The sequence below is a fragment of the Seriola lalandi genome, unplaced genomic scaffold (genome assembly GCF_002814215.2).
Source record: "Seriola lalandi dorsalis isolate HSWRI2012SDOR001 ecotype SW California unplaced genomic scaffold, Sedor1 jcf7180002054671, whole genome shotgun sequence".
Classification (NCBI taxonomy): domain Eukaryota; kingdom Metazoa; phylum Chordata; class Actinopteri; order Carangiformes; family Carangidae; genus Seriola; species Seriola lalandi.
This window is the reverse complement of record NW_019525224.1, coordinates 236,989-256,829: the sequence shown is the minus strand read 5'-3', so window position 1 is coordinate 256,829 and position 19,841 is coordinate 236,989. Positions and strand designations below refer to the sequence as shown.

At 41.6% G+C, this 19,841-nt stretch overlaps 2 protein-coding genes across 5 annotated transcripts in view; both read right to left on the bottom strand.

The window, feature by feature from the left end:
* The window catches only part of fgd4a (FYVE, RhoGEF and PH domain containing 4a), a 49,035-nt gene extending 47,157 nt beyond the window's left edge, over positions 1-1,878 (bottom strand). The window contains exon 1 of one of the 2 annotated variants that reach the window (XM_087177985.1): positions 1,591-1,878. In XM_087177985.1, the coding sequence (XP_087034111.1) occupies positions 1,591-1,693 (103 nt within the window). In that variant the 5' untranslated portion in view covers positions 1,694-1,878. The remainder of the gene's footprint in view (positions 1-1,590) is intronic. The other variant, XM_023421273.2, reaches the window with a different exon arrangement.
* A 7,509-nt stretch (positions 1,879-9,387) lies between these two features.
* The window catches only part of bicd1a (bicaudal D homolog 1a), a 28,127-nt gene continuing 17,673 nt past the window's right edge, over positions 9,388-19,841 (bottom strand). Inside the window, exons 3-10 of one of the 3 annotated variants that reach the window (XM_023421329.2) lie at positions 17,962-18,114; positions 17,009-17,506; positions 14,854-15,246; positions 13,993-14,751; positions 13,740-13,891; positions 13,377-13,587; positions 11,196-11,271; positions 9,388-9,472 (exon numbers count right to left, since the gene is read on the bottom strand). In XM_023421329.2, coding sequence (XP_023277097.1) covers positions 11,224-11,271; positions 13,377-13,587; positions 13,740-13,891; positions 13,993-14,751; positions 14,854-15,246; positions 17,009-17,506; positions 17,962-18,114 — 2,214 coding nt within the window. In that variant the 3' untranslated portion in view covers positions 9,388-9,472; positions 11,196-11,223. Of the gene's footprint in view, positions 9,473-11,195; positions 11,272-11,880; positions 13,588-13,739; positions 13,892-13,992; positions 14,752-14,853; positions 15,247-17,008; positions 17,507-17,961; positions 18,115-19,841 lie in introns of those variants that run through there. The other 2 variants (XM_023421330.2, XM_023421327.2) reach the window with 2 other exon arrangements.

Sequence of the window (19,841 nt, the reverse complement as noted above, 5' to 3'; positions counted from 1 at the left end):
ATCACACTGACGCACATGTGACCTTTAGTCCAGGAAGACAGGATCAAAACAGAAATAAATCATAATAAAGCAATAAATCATAATAAAGCCCTTTCTTTGGCATAAAATCATGGACTTCAAATGTCCAGTTTTATCCAGTGACCTAGAAGTATGAAGTCAAAATGACAGAGCATCATTATAAGTCTGATACGACTTCTCCTCTGAAAGCATATCCATGGTCCAAGAAAATGCAGGATCAGCCAGGCATAATAAAAACACTGGATCATTAGGAGTCATGCTGAACCAAGTCAAATGGAAGGAATTACTGTTTAACTGTGTCAGGGGCGATGAAGTTATACTTATTCGTTTTATTTGGTGCTTTCACTTTCTGGAAATTAACCATGTGTCAAGTACAGGTTAGTTTTAACTTTACAGAAACAGCACTACATATGTTTACAATGGCTCAGTAATGAAACAGTGAGACTAGCACTGAGGCTGGGGAGCAGATTATGGGATGACAAGAGGAAATGTTCATCTATGAGAGAAAAACACAGATTTGCAATACAGGCGGCAGCTATGGTGATGATGAAGCAATATGAATTTGACTGGAGTGTTGCTAACATACAATGACTCACTGACAGATAATATCTCATATATCTTGTCTTGTCTTTTCCTCACTTCCTGACCCACAGCGTATCACCTGCAGACGTGTGACTGGGGCTGAGAGCTGACAGACACATTAGTGACTCGTGAGCTGAAGCCACCTTGCCAAATCTTAACAGTGACACAGAGCAAAGTTCAGCACAGTGATCCTTAGCTGCATGTTTGCACAAGCACTCCACAGAATTGCAAGATAAGAGTAAGTCATGCGAGTTCCTCCTATCTTAGCGGTTCATGCCCAGACAGACAGTGTATGTATTCAGATCCTTGTTTTCTGAGAAATATAGACAGACTGATCCAACTAAAGCCTGGGCAAACTTTCAGTTACAGCTGCCCAGTCTGCAGCTCTGCAAAGATCGATCTGGAAGCCTGCAAGGACACAGATCCCAAGACTGTGTCTGATCGCATTTAAAAACCAAGGCTGAAATACAAAATGCAAGAGTACATATTAAGGAACTGAGCTTTGATCGGAGATGAGAGATGCATTCTCAGCAGACTAAGTCCTTGGACTTCCTATGAAGAGGAAAAAAAATGTGCCCTCCAGCATGTAGATGGTTACACAACAGGTTGAGGCTTGCCTCTGAATCCTTCATACCTGCTGAGCAGCCAGTAACTCATCAGTGGTGTGTAAACAAGGATTATTATGAAGGTGTGTAGGTGTGTTACAGCCTGGTCATTCCATGCTTTCCCAACAAAACTGCCAATAACAAGTGATGGCTAATACGAGACAGCCAACAAGACATAGCAGTGAGTCATCATGAAGTCAGGTAGAGCATTGACAGCCAGTAATAACTAACTAACAGAAATGCAATATGTACCTAATAAGAGGGCATGGTCAGCCCAGATATAACGTAGTTATTTGTAATATTCATAATGAATATCTAGCAGTAGTTCTGGGCTAGTACGGTTCTGTTTATGAAAATGGTTTCCCAGCATTCCTTAAAAACTCACCTTCTTCCTCTGGCTCCAAAGTTTCCAGACTTCGTGGTTTCCTGCGAAAAGCGACTCTATTAAATCCATCCATTCTACAAAAAGGCACTGACCGCTCCAGCATTGATATACTTTAGAAAGTCGCATTCAATAATGATCAAAAAGAACTCCAAAAGTTGAAGAAACGCAGTCCCCCCTCCTTCCCACAATCTCAGCGCCGCGTCCAGCTGCTCCGCGGCAGCGCATATGCGCCTGCGATAAAAAAAAAAAAAGAAAGAAAGATAATCAGACTTGCCTGTGCAGGTGAATAAGTAACATTAAAGTAATCTAGACACATCGGAAACGGGTAAACAGCTGTAGGCTATACTTATGACAGCCGAGTCGGCTCCATCCACTTGTCCCCCTGCAAAGTCACCTTGTTGGGGTTGTTTCTCTTGCCACGCCCTTTCTCCCCCTCAATAAGTTCGAGTGGTGCAGACCTCCTTATTACTATGGCCAGTGTACTTACTGTTGGCCGCAGCGCCACACACACACACACACACACACACACACACACACACACACACACACACACACACACACACACGCACACAAAAACAAAACTATATGACCACTGGGACTGGAAAAAAAGCTCATGTCTCATAATTATATTAATTGTAGGGCTATAACTAACCCTTATTACAAGATTTAGAAGATTTAGTAGTCAGTATTTTCTTCTTAAACCGAAAAGTAATAGTTACTAAAATTGTCAAATAAATGTAGAACAGTGAGGGTTTAATTAAAAAGGGTAATGCAATTCCTGCATTCCACGTTTTCATTTGTCATTTTTGACATTTAATCGATATATATATATATATATTGGGGCTTTTATGGCTTTATTGACAGTGCAGTAGAGAGAGACAGGAAACGGGGAGGCAGAGAGAGGGGGAATGACATACAGCAAAGGACCGGCCGATGTGGGAATCGAACCGGGGCCAACTGCAGCGAGGACCTTAGCTTCTGCACATGGGGCGGATGCTGCAACCAACTGAGCTACTCGACGCCCCTAATCGATATTTTAATGGAACAAACAACTGTTGATACTCCACAAAGTCAGTGTCGCTTGTGTTAACCAATTGATTCTTTGATGTCTAACTTTGGGGCAGATAATACAGCCTCACTTTTCTTGGGCAGAGCAATAACATATGTGACATCTAAGCCTTGCATTTAGTCAAAATTGCTTGTCCATGGATTAACTGTACGTTTATGAATGTTGTGATTATTATTTATTAGTAACTTGAACTTCGGGCACAGCTGCTGTTGGACTAATACTTGCAGTTTACCTTCACTTACCACCGCAGTTTATTGGTTTTTGCTGCTGCTTGTGTCACGGTGTTCATAAGTTGGTGACCTTTAAAAAGCTGTCTTGCTGTCATTATTGAAGGTGCACTGAATTTAATGTTTGTTACAAATTTACCTATTTCAATGTTATGTTATTTAATGTGATGTGATTTTATTGTGATGTATTAGTTACCATGGAGATTTCTTATTTTATTTTGCGTACTTGAACGTCATGCTGACCAACCCATGCAGACTTCACGCCGGAGACACTCCGTGTTTCGTCACAGTCTGTCTCTGGACTCGTGGTAGGTTGGTTTACGCTAAGCTCCGCCAAAATACTTTATTTTTTATGGGTAAACGTGTGTTTTATTTGTCATATATGTGGAGATAAGCTCCCGACAACACTGACTAATATTCCGTGATGATGGTGGGTGGTTGAAATATATGGGGGGAGCAAGTTGCTCTGCAGGTTACTGTGTAGATAACTTTGTTAGCTTTGCTAGTCGTTAGCTCGTGGCTAATCCTGGCGGTGTGGCTATTTGACTGGCAGCAAGCCTCATATGTTTTGTTTCATTTTATTTTAGTGTATGCTGAGCTGCATCGTTAATGAGAGCTGGCTATGGATGCTGATTTTTATGTGTTTATTCACCAGTGCCAAAATAAATTGGGGTCCAAACCGAACAGTAACTGAGAGTGGGTCATTATTTAATGTACACAACGCAAGAGGACTTCATGTTGGTTTACTCTGTGTCCATGAAAATGTGAGTACTTGTGTTGTGTAAATGTGTCGTTTAATAAAACAGCTTGTTATGTAATCTGATTCCATCCTGTATGGGAGGGAGGGGCTGGCATGGGGAAAATAGCAGGAAATTAACAACCGCCGTCCAGCCCCACCGCCAGAACAGTAATGGCCGTCAGGCCTCGGAAAACCAGGCGGACTGCATTGCAGCCGGATCTCTCGGCCCAGACCCGGCCTAGTCATTGCCAGAATAATTTTAATAATAGTGTAAGATTTAGAAGTTCAAGTTAATTCATATATTGCAGTTAATTCACTAAAGATGTGTTTAAAATGTTTACACAATTATTTACATATCTATGTTTGCACATTTAAATCATAATATTACATCTGGTGAACAGTAATGATAAATTGTTGAATCTGCTTATGTGATTCTTTAACAGTTACCTCAGTCTAAGTCGCTGTAGCTTCTGATTGGTTAGTTAAGTCACATGACTGTTTGTGCGTTGTGGTAACGAGAGTCAGAGGTGTGATCAGTAAAGTACTACTTGAGAAAGTTATCCGTCTCCATTCCGCTGTTTCTTTATATAAAGAGTGATCCTAACCACCATTCCCCGAACCCTCACGTTACAATAGCATAAGAAAAGTAAACTGGAGAACAAACAAACGCAGAAACTGTTTTGGAAATCGGACGAACAGGAAACGGGCGCACATCTGTCGACTTTAATGGACTGAGCACATACGGGCATTCGACCGAAAGGCGCCAACTTTGCTTTAAATATAAGCAGGACGCTGGCAGTTAGGGCTGTGCGATACTGCAAAATTTGGTATCGATCCAATACCAAGTAAATACAGGGCCAGTATTGCCGATACCGAAACAATACCGATACTTTTTACTACTACCATGTACTTTTGTGTAGGGGGGAGCAATGTATCATAATTTATTAAGTGAATGCATCATCAATACGCAAATTTGAATGAAAACCAGAATTTTCATGATTTAATTAAATTGTAAGTTTTCCTTTAATTAATCTTGTTTATGATGATAATAAAACACAGGACAAAGTTTTCAGGCAAATAAAAAGCCACAGGCAGTGATTGAGTGAGTGTAGCAGTGGAGGCCGGGGAGCGGAGGAAAGGGGAGGGGCTAATTGAGCATGAGTGAATAGAGAGAAGAGCGGTGTTGTACGGCCAGTCGGTCACTCTGTAAATACCTGGAGTTCTACAGAAGATAAACTGAAACTTAAGAATCGATATCATCTCACAAGTATCGATCAATACCCAATACCAACGTTAGTATCGATACTATCGATATTTAAATCGATCCGCCCACCCCTAGTGGCAGTGGGCCCATGCCTGGCTCTGAAAAACAGTCCAAGGTCAAAACACGCTGAATCTTCGACCAGGCTTTATATGCTGTCTGCACGAAGAAATCAATTGCCCAGTACCAGATTCCCACAGCGTCGGAGGCTTTGAATTTACTTTCTCAGCAAAGTGATTCTAGAAAATGTTAATTTCTTAATGCCTAATGTGAACAGTGCAACATTTACTGGACTGAATGTAAAATAGGCAAAAACTAACATTTGCATATCACAAACTGAATATCAGTAAAAGGGAAACCATGATTGTAGTTTATATTCTAAGCATACATTTTATAGTAATTACTGTAAAAGTTATTTTTGTGCCTCATTCCTGACAGTGGGACTTTTTGTGGACAACAAATACATTTTGCAAACACAAATTATATTTTGAAGAAAAAATATTTTTGAGCAACTGGGTTTTGCCATTGCAGTGTTTACTCCCAGGTGAATCCTGGTTTTGGTGTTGCTTGACCGCTGTGGGACAAGGTAGTTTTGAGTTACGTTCTGTGCGGGACACCATCTTGGTTTATTGTTTTCTTCTCTCATGTAAGCAGTGTTAACAGCAGCCTGCATCATCTTACAATAGCTTTATTTAAATCACACTCTCAGTCTTTCTGTTTTCTGTTAAACTATCTTTACACATGTTAGTTAACAGGTTGCCATGGGTCTGAGACGTGAGCAGTTATATTTCCTTCTTCGTAATGTTGGCTAGCCAGCTAGCTTTCTGTGCATCACAGCAGCACTTCAGTGGAAACTGGGATGTCTGATCTGATTGGTTACACATACACATGCTATTCATCTGCTAGGTATTTTAGCTTAGCAGTCAGTGATGGCCTCTCTCTCTCTCTCTCTCTCTCTCTCTCTCTCTCTGTGTTTTTGAAATGTCAGTGTAGAGGATTGTGATGTCAGCTGTCAGGGAGGGGGAGTAAGCTCCTAGCCGCCATGCATACTGGTAAAATGGATCAGTGACATCTTATCTCCGGGTTTGTGCTCCTATAGAAGTGTCGAAACCTGCGATCGGTTAATATGTGTTTTTAAAAACTAATTTTGCATTTTACATCAAGTCTGGACTGGACAGGTGGGTTTACAGTGCTGCGCGCTGCAAGACGTTTTAGCAGGAAAGGGGTGAAAATTACCTGGGTGTTGTGTTAATATCAATGCCGATCGGAGCCGGAGCTGCATCTACTGCTTCTTTATTTAATACATTTACCATTATGTGTTTTCATAGGGACGCCAGAATCCACCTCAGGCTATAACCAAATTGAGGTCCCCAACATCCAGCAAGAATCGGTAAGTCATGCATATGACTACACCCCCATACGTATATGGACTCAAATTAGGGTTATAATGATTTTGAACTTGTAAAGTGAAGTTCACAAATCCAATATTTGTAGTTGTAAATCGACCTTTGTAAACCTGTAAAATCAATCTGTTAGAAATTAAAGTTTTTACATGTGGAAAAAAATGTGCTTATGTCAAAGATATTTGTATTTATTAAAAAGACTGTGAATCAAAACTATGAACAAAGGATCAGTGTTGAGGCTGCACAGACATAAAAAAATAAGACAGCGTTTTGTCAACATCTGTGTTCTAATACAGAACAGAAAACTGTAAAACTCTGCACTCAAAAGTTTCCCCAGTGTGTGCCACTGACATTTTTGAAAATTTGAAATTTGTCAGAGCGCTGAGTTTTACAGATTTCTGTGTTGTATCTGTACACAGACAACCACAAAGCCATTTCTTCTTTCTTTGTGTAACCTCACCACTGGTCATCTCTTTACTGAAAGCACAATTTTTTCACACACAATCTTGAATTTTTCATGCAGATTTATTTTACAGGTTTACAACCACAAACTTTGGAATTTTTTTTAAACATTAAAAGCTGTGTGCTCTTATTTTGAAAAGCAAAAAAGGTGCATTTAAATCACAATTATACAATAATAAGAAAAAAAATATTATAATTTGAGATTTAGATAGACACTCCAATAGTGAGGGGCATGCAGCTAACAAAATGTCATAGGTATGTGATTAATAGCTCAGACTGAGATTAATTTAATACAAATGTCCAGCCAGACCAGATCATTATCCATCAACAGATGGACATGTGGTCTGTGTGTGTGTGTGTGCATGTGTGTATGCATACATGGATAATTTGTGTAAAAAAATTGTGGGATAGAGATTCAGACACACACAAAGTCACATACAAATCCAAGGACAGATCTTTAATTTACTTGTGAAACCAATTAAACAGTTTAAATGGAGGAGAAACTGTAAAACCCTCTGTAGTACAGCATACAGCTATCATTCTTTTTAAACCACGTTTTTTAGTTTTTTATTTTCTTTATCTGGATTAGTCTCTCTCCATCCACTGCTATATTGTGCAAACAAACCAAGAGAGTTAGCTCACCAATGAGCCTGCATGGGGTTCAGAGGCTACTTTTGGACCACAAATATTTTCATCACTCTGTAGTCAAAAGTCAAACAATCTACACCGTTGACAAAGACAAATCCAACAAATGTACACACACAGAACAGAAAGAGTCCACTCATTCTCCACAGTTGTAACATGAAATGCTTTTTTATCTGTCATTACAACACGATACTGGCTATGTATGTTTTAGTCTATCCATTTCATATCCATGTGGCAGAAGTTATGTGTTGTGAGGACAACATCAACATTAAAGAAATTATGAGGGCGTAACAATACAGAGAGGGGACTTCAATTATGCAACAAACGTCACAAAATACATCCATCTCAGTCAGACTTAGCCCAACTCCTCTGTGATCAAAACAGTGTTTCACAAAGAAACAACATTTTGACTGTGTCAAAGGAAACTGACAGTACTGCTGTAACCATGTCTCCACTGTTTTAAGAAAGCTGGGGACACTCTTGCTGTCTTATTCTTCTTGTCAGCCTGCTGGTTAGTTCATTGTGACAGAACTGGCTGAAAGATTAAATGTAAATCTCATCCAGATCCGTCTACGACCGGTGCTACTGTATTGCTATAATGCATACTGCATAATTGTGCTTGGACAGTACTGCATACTGTTTGGACGAAGCATGTGGAGACAGCTCAACAAGGAGATGCTACAATGACAGACTAAGGTAGCTTGCAGTGTCGATTTCATTGACATTTCTATCATTGTCATGGTATGGGAAACTAAAGGTAATATGTTTTCTGACAAATACAGAGAAAGAAGCTCATGGACAATACTTTGTGGTGATGAAGGTGACGGTAACTCAACAAGGAAGCACACCTTTGAGGGAATCCTCAGTTCGTAGCTAATGTTAAAAAGAAAGAGGTCAGATCACTCCATGGTCACCTACACCTGTGCAATTCAAAAGGCAAAAACTCAGGCCAACAGCCCTAGTCCTGATCTCAAACTTCCTCTCATCTACCTCAGTCTCTACAGAGATCTGAGCTACGTAACAGACAGAACCACGTCACCAGAGTCTGCTGTAAAAATAAATAAAAATAAAAGGAGGTATAAAATAGTCTTTATGCACATGATTTGCAAAACAAAACTTGTATAAAAAAACGCAGGCATTCCAAGAAAGACTAGTGGCATTAGAAAGGTAGTTGAAATCCACCCATCACCACCACAAGAAACAATTTCCTTGTAATAAAATGCTTACCTTCATTAGTCTGTTTGCAATTTCAAACCCAATGTACTCTCACACCCCTATGTAAAAATGGCATATACTGTATAGTTTTTGATTATTATACTGACAAAATCTAACATCTTAAATGTATAGTAAGGTTAGGCAAGTTTTAAACCTGCTCACTAGACCAGTAAGAAGATTTGCAATGAGGAAATTCTGTTTTGTTTTTGGTTGCATTGGTTTTCCTTTTTTGAAGTGAACAGAATTGGCCATAAATGTGCCAAGGTGTCTGTGATCACTGAAGTCTTCACCACACGCAGTAAAACACATCTTGATTTCCATCCTGAAAAATGACCAACAAACACAGAAATAACACATTCCAGTAATAAATATCTCAGAAACTTGTCACAAATCAATATGTAAATAAATAATCAATAAATTATAAATAAATACTGGTGGGAATAAGGGAAGAGATTCCCCTGATTTGTCACTCTGGCATTTGAGCCTCAGTCCAGTCTTTTCCAGGACAGGATGTCACTTCCAGAGAAGATGAGAGCGCCCTGCTCTTCTTCTGCGACCGAGGTAACCAAGAGGCCTGCCAGGGGCCGGGCCATGTAGGGGTTGGGGGGTTGGGGGTCACAGAGTCCACTAGGCACCAGGTTGGACTGTGAGGTTGGGGGGGGGAACCCCCTTCCAGAGTGTCTCTGTCTCTGCATGACTCCTACCAGACCCAGGCCAGGGCCTGGGCTGGAGCAGCCAGGTTAGGTGCCGGGGGGGTGGGCTTGTTGGACCAGACAGTTACAAGGGTCGCAGGGGGAGAGAAGGCTACTGCTGCGGGACAGGACTGCGTGGTGATCCTGGAGGTCTGCCACAAATTTAGGACTGTAAAAATACAGAGACAAAGGAGAGAAGAATAAATAAGACTGAGTGAAAAAATGTATTTTCAGGGCTGTAGGAGAAGGGAAACAATGGTTGGAAGAAAAAGGCTACACCAAATAAATAAAAAAGCAACATATAACAAAGGCCAAAAGACTGGTGTGGTTTGCTTAAAGGAAATGTTTGAAATTTTGGGAAAAAACTATTTGCTTTAATGCTAAGATTTAGATGAGAAGATTGATACCACTCATGCCTGTATATAGTAAATATGCTGCCACCAGCAGCCAGTTAGCTTAGCTCAGCTCAAGGGCTAGAAATTGGGAAACAGCTAGCCAACAATTTGTTGTTTTCCTTTTTGGTTTTTGTACAGATTAAACAAAAGATATATAACCTGTAAATCAGTTAACTTTAGAAAACATAGCTTCCAAAAAGTCAAAGTATACCTTTCAAACCACCCCAGATACAAGGGAAGGGCTGCTCATACTTCAGGACAAAGTATTTGGTGAGTACATCTACAGAACAAAACAGGGTTAGAGAGAAAGGCTAACAAGCACAAAACTTGAACCAAACGGCCTCAGATCTGTCAGCAGTGTCCTAGTTGCCTTTTGTGAATGTCTCTAACTTATGACCTGCCTGTTGGTAAACTCAAAACATTAGCCAAACATTAGCCCACTAGCCGAATATTAGTGAATGAATGCGATGCTTAAGCTAATGTAGCTCCCTCACGGTGGACAGCTTGTCAAACACAGGTGTAACTAATGATGCTAATTACAGCTACTGGCTAACTTGCATGTGACATTTCCATTGATACTGGTGTTAATCACACCTGTGCTTTCCTGCTATGGAAATTCAATGTCTGATGAGCATTGAGGAAAGTCATACTCAGACATTTATTTACGTAACAGCAATACTACAGTGTAAATTTATTCCATTACAAGTAAGAATCCTGCATTCAAAATTTTACTTTAGTAAAAATATGTTAGTATTTGCATCAAAATATACTTCAAGTACCAAAAGTATTCATTATACAGAGTGGCCCCATTCAGAATAATATTATATTACTGGATTGCAATTATTGGTGTATTAATCTGTACGTCACTTTAATGTTGCAGCTGGTAATGATGTCACGGATTTTAATTTCTTTAAATACTGCTGGGTAGCTTAATCTGTTATAATATATGAATATTTATTGATTATACGTTGTATGAATAGAAACTGCAACATAACTAGTAACCAAAAGATTGCTTTAAAATTGTACTTAAGTACAGTACAGTAGTAAATGTTGCTGAGTCTACTAAAAATTCTATAAAGGGAAAACTATAGCACTCATCCTAAGTTCACATTGACCTTTGACACTAAGTCTTTACTTAAGTCTTTACTTTAATATCACGATTTGGACTTGAAAGTATGAATATGAGTGTTGACATTAAGTAGACTAATAGCACATATATATAACTGCCATGCAAAACTATACATGCAAAGTGAAGAAAAATTCTACCAATCCCTCGCCCATTGAGAAGTGTTTATTATTTATGCAATAGAAGGGTTTCAGCCATAACTTAACTTTTACAAATGCAGATGTGCTACTTTAAAAAGATGTGAAAAGGTCTACATTAAAGAGTGATGAGTGATAGGCTACAACTACTTGTTGTACAACTAGATGATGGATTGATGGATAAATAGATAGAAGTTGGTGATCCTACTACTAGCAGGTTCTACAGCTTGTTACCTGCGGGCTAGGGAGGCTCTCCCTCGCCTTAGTTGTGGGGAGAGTGACGGTACTGAGGCAGCAGGCTGCTGACAATCTACAAGAAACTGATAAATTAGACAGATATACAGACTGGTGACACTCAGGGTTAGACAGTAGGACAGAGAAACAGGGAGGACAAAACAGGGGAAGGCTTTGTCAGAGACAAAGAGACTGACTGGTTGGCCAATATAGCTGGTTGTCATAATGTAGAAGTAACAATGTGATCCTCATCCATATATACTTGCTCTCATGGCACAGCTAAATCATAGGGGTGTTTATAATTTTTCATAATATCTGAGATAATCTTACTTTTGTGTTTTTGCTTGGTTAGGTTTCTCTAGAACAAGAAACGTAGAGTTTTACATTTTAGAGCCATATGAGAAAAGAAAGAACAAGAAGAGCAATATAGGAAAAAGATCATATGACGCAAAGGGGAATACTTGAAGCCAGACTGAGTATAACCTGACTGCTTCTACAACATGTCACTTGTGTGAATGGAATTAATAATGTAGTAATAATGTAAACCAGTCTCATCTGACCACGCTGACAGGATCAGTCTCTGCACAGCTACACAATCAGCACTGGGGGTGGACAACACATAGCACCCTAAGAGTCAGAAACATGGACACATTTACACACACATACACACACACAGACACACATGTAAATCCAATATTGTATTAATTTGTAAAGCACAAAAGGAGGAGGACAAATACTTGGGATTATCGTTGAACAATCCAATCCCGCTCAACTCCATAACACCTGCTACTCATTTCAATTATATTTTCAAACTTCACACAAGTCAAGCTTGTCAGTTCCAATTAAGAGTTGTTTCCAATACTTTGACTACTTTGAGAACACATGTATGATGTCTGTTAAATGTTTAATGTGTTTTACTCATGATATGATTATCTGAGGTGGGATAAGGGAGGAAGAAAGTCCAACAGCATTTGGCAGGAAAGAATGAAAATGTGTTCAGACACTGCCATCCGGTGGTAAGAATCAGCGACAATGTAAGAGCAGTTTGTCAGGGAATTGGTCATCAGCGTAGGTATATAGGGATTTAGTCTGTCCCATTTGCTTTTCTTTTATACCAAATGCGGGGTAGGAGGAGATGAGAATAGATGAACAATCAAAGAGGAGGCTGAGGCACAGAGAGGAGGTCTGACTGGTTTCTATACTACTCTAAACAACACATTAACCATTTAATACACTCTAAGCCTGTCAGATGCTTTTTAACAGACCTTTACATGTGACAAAATAAGGCATGCAAAGAGGAACTGCAGGAAATATCATTTTACAACACATAATAATTGAGAAAAGGCTTAATGAAATAGGTTAAACATTTTAATAAAACTAACAAATATCTAATCTAACATGTAATTTACTGAATCTGCCACAAGGAGGTGCTCTGAGTCACTGTATATGGACAGAGAAGCTGCAGCCATTTTTTACTTGGTTTTCACTTTGAAACACTTCCTAGTACTGTAGGAGAGTGATACATGATGTAATACGTTATGGTAGCTGGTAAAAATATCGAATTCATAAGGGTGTTTATTATTAAATTCTATGCTGACCAACTGTCAGTCAACCTTTACAACAGCAAATGTTTTGAGGATGGTCATTGCTGTCATGGACTCCTTCCTCCTGAGTGTTGCTGCATGTTCAAACCATAGACATGTTATACCAGTCTTTCCTCCTCTCTGTATCCCACCTAATTCCAAGGCTTCTGGGAACTGTGTACACAGTGGATATTAGTGTACAGATGATGATGAATCATCGCTTTCGACGAAGGTGAGGAGATATTGAGGCGGGGCTGTTGATGCTGAGCTTGTGTGATGGGGACAGTTGACCTATGTTTTGTCTCGCGTAAATGAGTCGTTTGCACTCTAAGCTTAGCCACTCAGTGTCTATCATGATGGGCTGGCTGTCCAGAGACAAACTGGAGTAACTCAAGTCAGGCAAAGTTGAAGCTGAGGTCTGGATTGTTTCAGAGAGTGTGTCTGGAATCCACGCAGACATGGACGGACAGGTGGTTATCTCTACAGAGGGAGCACTACCGAGGGTCAGGGAGGTGTTCAGGGTGGGGGTGGTGATGATGGAGTGGCTGTGGAGCCTGTTAGGGCTGGGTGGAGCCGTGAAGGCGCCTCTGCGACTTACTTTGGGCGGGCTGCTTTTTATCTTGGGCACTTTAGCGCCACGGCCACGGTGGGTCTGCTCATTGTCAAACTCCAGATCCTCCAGGCGTTGGGTCAAGGCCAGTTTCTGCTGGATAGCCATACGGAGGAGAGAGTTCAATGTCTTCTTCTCATCCTCTGCTGCCGCCAGCTGCCTCTGCATCTCATCCAGCTGGGTGACATACTCATCACACCTAGGTAGAGAGAGGTAAAAGGACAGATATCTGGTAACACACAATTTATTATTCACATTAACACGTTCCTTATGCCTTTTTTCACACTAACATTCTTTTACATTTATACTTCTGCATCTTTTAATGTTTCATTTTTCCAGAACCCCTCTCACCTTGTTGCAAACATGGCCCTAAGAGACGAAAAGGTGGCAGCATCTTCTTTCAGAGCTTTAAGCTCGTTCCTCAGTTTCATCATGGTCTCTGTCACCATCGTCTTTTCATTCTCGTACTTGCTCTTCAAGTTAGCCAGCGCACCCTCTGCTGTCTGCAAAGGAGGACATTTGAATTTAACTCTTCACTTTCCATGGAAATCGCATGCTATGACTATTTTTTCACTATGTATTAAGAGCAAAGAAAGACCTTCACCTGTTTATTGGCCTTGAGCACCAGCCTGAGTGTGGCTATCTGCTCTCTCTTGGTGCTGAGCAGGGACTTGAGCTTGAGTATTTCCTCCATGCATGTCTCCTTGTCCTTGTCAAGCATTGGCGCCAGCTCCCTGGCTGCAGCCCTCTGCCTTGACAGCTGCAGTGAGCGGTCAACAGCCCTCTGGAGGTGTTTGATCTGGTCTCTGATGATAGCATTCAAGTTGTAGATATTCATGGGCTCCTTCCGCAGGTCCCCACCTGCCTCTGAGGGCAGTGGAGACGGGCAAGGAGAGATGCTGATGACTGGGGAGCCGGTGGCGTTGCGGGTGGGGCTGCTATGGCAGGATGAAGAGTCCGCTGTGTTGGTATTTGTCTCATTGTGATGGGCATCTTTGGATGGGGAGTCCATGGGACTGCGTGGGGACTCAGAGGAGCAAGCTGCAGATGCTGCAGCGAGGCGTCGTGCCAAGCGAGGCGAGAGCAAAGCCCGAGGATCTTCTGAGCCTTTCAGGCTGCCGCTGCGTGTGACGCGGCTCTGCCGGTAGTAGTCAAGCATGACACGGTTGGGTGTCTCGTTGTTGCACAGACAGACGTGGTGGTACAGCTGTGCCAGTTCTTCACTGAAGGTTACCAGCTCGTCTTGTGCTGCGTTCAGCATGCCTTGGCTCTCTGTGGCTGTGCTTGAGGCCACTCGGAGCTCTGCCTCCAGGCTTACCACCCTCTCCCGGCCCTCACGACAGCTGCGTTCCAAATGAGTTAGCTGTTTGGAAGAAGTCATTTGGACAGTTGGGATGTTATAGGATGCAGAATTGAACAATAAAAACATTTGCTACACATTGCTAAACATGTGACATTGACAAACCTGTTCATTCAGTGCCTGGACTTTGTCGTCACTGTGGCTGTCTCCCTGCCCCTCCACAGCCTGGTTATACTTCTCCTTCAGGGCCTTCAGCTCTGCTTTCAGGTCGATCACCTCTGTCACCGCCACCTTGTACTTACACTCCAGGATCTCAAACCCGTGGATATCGGGATCATGGTGACCATTGGCTGGCGGTGATACAGAGCCACCGTCAGGCTTCTCACTCTCTTGTGGGTCATCAAGCTCTTTGTCTCCATTGAGGCGTTTCATGGCATTGACACGTTCAGTGAGGCGATGGACCCGTTCATTCTGCTCGGTCAGGGCGCCCTGTGTGTGCTGCAGTTGGGTCTGTGACTCCTGCAGGTTCATGAGCAGCGCTGACTTCTCCCGCTCCACCTGTAGGATGGGAGGACACACACCATAATGAGTTAGTGTTTCATGATGTTCAACAACAATGATCAACAACAACGAGAGCCTTTATTTTTTTTTTGTTATTTACACATTATATCATCATATGTTATGTCAGGACAATTACTCAGTGTATCTACATTTAGGTGTTCAATATAAATGAACCTGCAAACTTTTCTCCATTAAAAAAATGAAGATCAAAATAGCAGGCTGCCAATAAAAGCTATAGCAGGACTCCTGCCTAAACTTTGTCACATTAAGGGGATAATAAATACAAAAACAATACATCATGCAACCATCATTACTAGGCAGCAAGTGAACAAACACAGGTGAATCATGGACAATGTATCATATCAGTACTGACTTGCACAAAGGCGTGCAATGACATGGTTGCTATTTAATTGCTTCTTGACTGTGCGTCCCCAGCTGCTTTGAAAGGGTGACACTTTACTGATCCAACACCCCTAAACAGTGTCTATAGTGAGAGACACAAAAACTGATTTTGCGAAAATTCAGCTAGCAATCACAAGCCCGATGCTGCTGCCATTTATATCCTTCCCACAATAATCAACTGGAAAGTGAAAATTGATTAGGGAGTAATTGTGTTTACAGAGAAGGGCACACTGCTAATATAGCAGCCACAAATCTAATTTTCTATCTCCCAATGGGGCTCAGCGAGGGAAAAAAAGTACAGTAATGACCTAATTAGATTTTAGCATGAATCTGATTTACCTTTGATTTCTATATCGTTTAACATACTATGCGTATCCCCCTGTATGGTGTGCCTGTTTATGAATGTTTGATGCACTCATGTGACTCAGTGCATTAGTGAGAGTAAGAGAAAGACAGTTCTTACACTGTATTATATAATAATTATATTTATAGTCTTTGTTTATATGGAAGTAGCTTATTACAGTGCAAGCTTAGATGTAATTGTGGTATAAATGTAAGTGTACAGTGGAAAAAAACTTATATGACATTTTCCCTCCCTGTTGGGGGTCTCTATTTCTGTCCCCCTGTCTCTAAACTGAAAGCAGAGGTAGTCAGTTTCTGTCTCCGTCTTGCAGCTGGATCTGCTCCTCCTGCTTATCGGAAGCTAATCACCTTGACAGGGCTCCCTATGGCACACGCATATGTACACGCAGCAACTCTACTGGACTCCATGTTGTGCTTCTGCTATGGCTTGGCTGTAGTTTTCATTACTCCCACCTTTGCAAATTTAAAAAGTATACTTGACACATGATACATGATATAAGATAAATGCTGCATCAAATGCACATGTACAAATATTTCTGCTATATCTTAATGGTGGGTCACTGGCAAAAGTCATTATTACGGCATTCAGTAAAGTGGCCGGTGGTATTTTTCCTGTGTTTCTTTTGTTCGTCAGATGTCATCAACTTGTCATTTCCTTGCTTTTACCATCGGCACACTGTGAACAGGACTGTTTTCATTGTTGGAGCAATGAACACTTACAAATGTACTGTAGGAAAGTGGATCAGAATAGACATTTGCTTATATGAGATGTGTCTGGCTCCATCACTCTGCAGTAAATTTAACAGAGGGAGTGTCGAAGGCAGATAGCAGCTCTACCCACAACCAAAGTGACAAGTGGCGTCACAACTGTCCATGAAAATGAACATTAAATGACACAAAAGGTCTGAACAAAGAATATGTGGGAATAAAACTGGGTTTTTTTATGGGTAATTTTATTTATAGCCCTGCTTTAAGGCCTTTTACTACGACCCACCTGTAGCAGCTGCTGTTTGAGCTTCTGCATCTCTGACAGGTTGAGTTCACTGAACAGATCTGGCACAGGGTGCAGGGCTTCTCCTTTCCGGCCTGGGCGGTACTCGCCATTCATCTTAGCCAGCCCTGTGCCTGTGTGGAGGTGACCGTTGCGCCGGTTGCTGTCCTCATTATTGCCATTAGCAGTAGGGATGGCGCTGCCATTGGTGCCGTTGGTTCCGTTTGTCTCCTCTGGGAACTTGAGGCCCTCAACACCAGTGACAGTGAGCGCCAGATGGGCCCCTGCTCCATAGACGCTGTCACTCAGGCTGATATGGTGGGCCAGTTCCTTTCTTAGGTTGTTCTTCTGCTCTCGCTCACTCTTAAGGGCATCCAGGGCTTCTTCTAACTGACCCTCAGAGATTTCTTTTAGACGTAAAGCGTCTTCAAGCTGGCTGTTGAGAAGAACAGTCTCCTCCTCTAGCACCTTGATTTCATGTTTTAGTCCCTCATACTCCACCTGGGGGGAAACAGAAAGGACAGGAAAAGAAAGGAGTAGAAAAGAATTAATTGAATTATTTAATTTATTATCATTTTAATATAGTCGATGATGTGGTGAAAAAAAAAAGTCAATATTAATCTGGATTTAGTTACAAAGCAGGTAAGGGCGTTTTCTTTTTTAAATTCAGTTCAAAAAACTGTAGCTTACTGTGACTTAAGCCTTCCAGTAAGACCAGCAGAATTACATCACAATAGTGATTTTATGATGATATATGGCCTTAATCTACTCCAGCACAGAACAGGCATTTTGTTACTGCAAACAGTACAGACACTGTATGAGTCTGTGTAATTGGATAGGGGATAACGTAACCCCTTACAGCAAATAAAGGGCGATGACCAACTAGATGAGAGCACTGTTTGATCCAGTGCATCACAGAACTGTTAACTAAAATGCTGAGGGTTCTTCATACTGACCTGGCTCTGCTTGAGCGTAGAGACCAGTTTCTGCAGCGTGATGTTCTCCTCCTCCAGCTCTGTGTAATCCTGAAGAAGCCTGGTCTCCCTGAACTTGTACTCCTTGATCTCCTCCCTCATCCTGCTCCTCTGTAGCTCCAGCATCTCGTTACTCTGGAGCCCAGAAAAGAGGGATGGAGAAAGAAAAGCAGTGGCAGAAAGATGGGTACAATGAGGAGAAAGGAGTGAGGAGAGGGAGAAAAAGAGCATGAGGATAAGAAAGTTTATGAAGCATTTTCATTATCTTAAATGCAATGAGTCAGCACCCTCACACCCAGAAAGATCATTATTTTTAGTCATCTGCTTTGCACAGACAGAAACATAAGCATATATGCTGGACCAGATAAAGTGTCGCTGGGAGAGATGCACAGACACAAAAGTCATAAATCTACATACAGTAGGCGGCAGCCCTGGGAATATATTGAGACCTCAGCGAAATCATCTGAGCTCACATTATTACTAATGTTACCTGAAGGAACAAGGAAATGGATGAAGATCTCCTCTGTTAGCTTAAAAACCCAGACACAGTCAACTTTTACTAGCTTGTAAGGTCCACTTATTGATAGGGGTGGTATAATAGGGTTGTGTACAGTACAATGCATCTACTGGGCAGATGGCTTATATGAAGTATAGAATAGCTAATAATGAAAGTCTGTGTGCGCATGTGGGTACTTCCCTCACTGCAGAGCTCCCTGCAGCTCCCTGTACATATGGCAGAAGTGCTGACCCAGAGACAGTGTCAGGAGTGGGTACACACTCAGGAGGTAGATGCTCATAGAGCACAGACACATACGGCCTCCAGAATCTCTATATTCCTGTGTGTGTTTAGGGGTGGATGGCAATTTTAAAACTGGCAAATGGACTGAAACTAACGACCGTTATGATACACTGAATCTTTTGATTTGTACAGTGGCTGACAGCAGCTCCTGTACTCATGAAGCTAATGGAGGCTAAACTGCAAAGTCCATAGAAGTACAGCAGGGCTGCTTCATCGGCTGATCCAGGATAAGGAAACAGAAACCAAACATGACATTTTAAGAAAAAACTGAATCATACAATAACATGTTCCGATTACATCCAATTACATATTCACGCTAATGTGGGGAATTAACACCGAGCTGTGTGTGAAGTGCACAGGATTAGAGGCCAATTATCAGTCAGTGAGGCTCCATAGAAGCGTAGCTGATAAGGGGCTACAGAGGCCGGGGTCAGGGACAGTGCAGCACACAACACTGGCACTGGGCCTGCCACGGGCCAGAGTTGGGCAAACCCACCCCCTGACCTGGAGTTCACAGCACTGACTGTGACTGTGACAGCTCCGAGAGATTCATGATACACTGGCAGAAGTCCAGCCATGTTGTATTCATTCATCATCACACCAGCGCCGTGGCCATGGTGATGCGGAATAAAGACAGAATTCCCCTCATTCCCGACAGGATCCTGGACAAATATACAGTAAGGTGATCACACATATATTTGTCCATCAGTTATTGTAACTTCTGATGTTATGATGTACGCCTGCTGACTACAAACAGCAGAAGCAAACTTTTCTGCCTGAGTTAAACTTTCCCCAGATGTTTTTTTCTGGATGAATCTGCATATGCTAATAATGTTTCTGAAGGGTTGTTTGGAACTTGCAAAAATCTTTTGATTAGACATGATTTGTGACGAATGATGCCCCCAGTGTGGTTGCCAACACCTGCTTCTCATGATGAAAAAGGCGGTGACTCCTCATTAACGGGCATCACACATGCTAATGAGGATTTCAAAGACAGGCAGAAGGCATTTGATGAACACATCTTCAAAGAGCCACGATCACGACGCAAACAGGTGACAGGTGC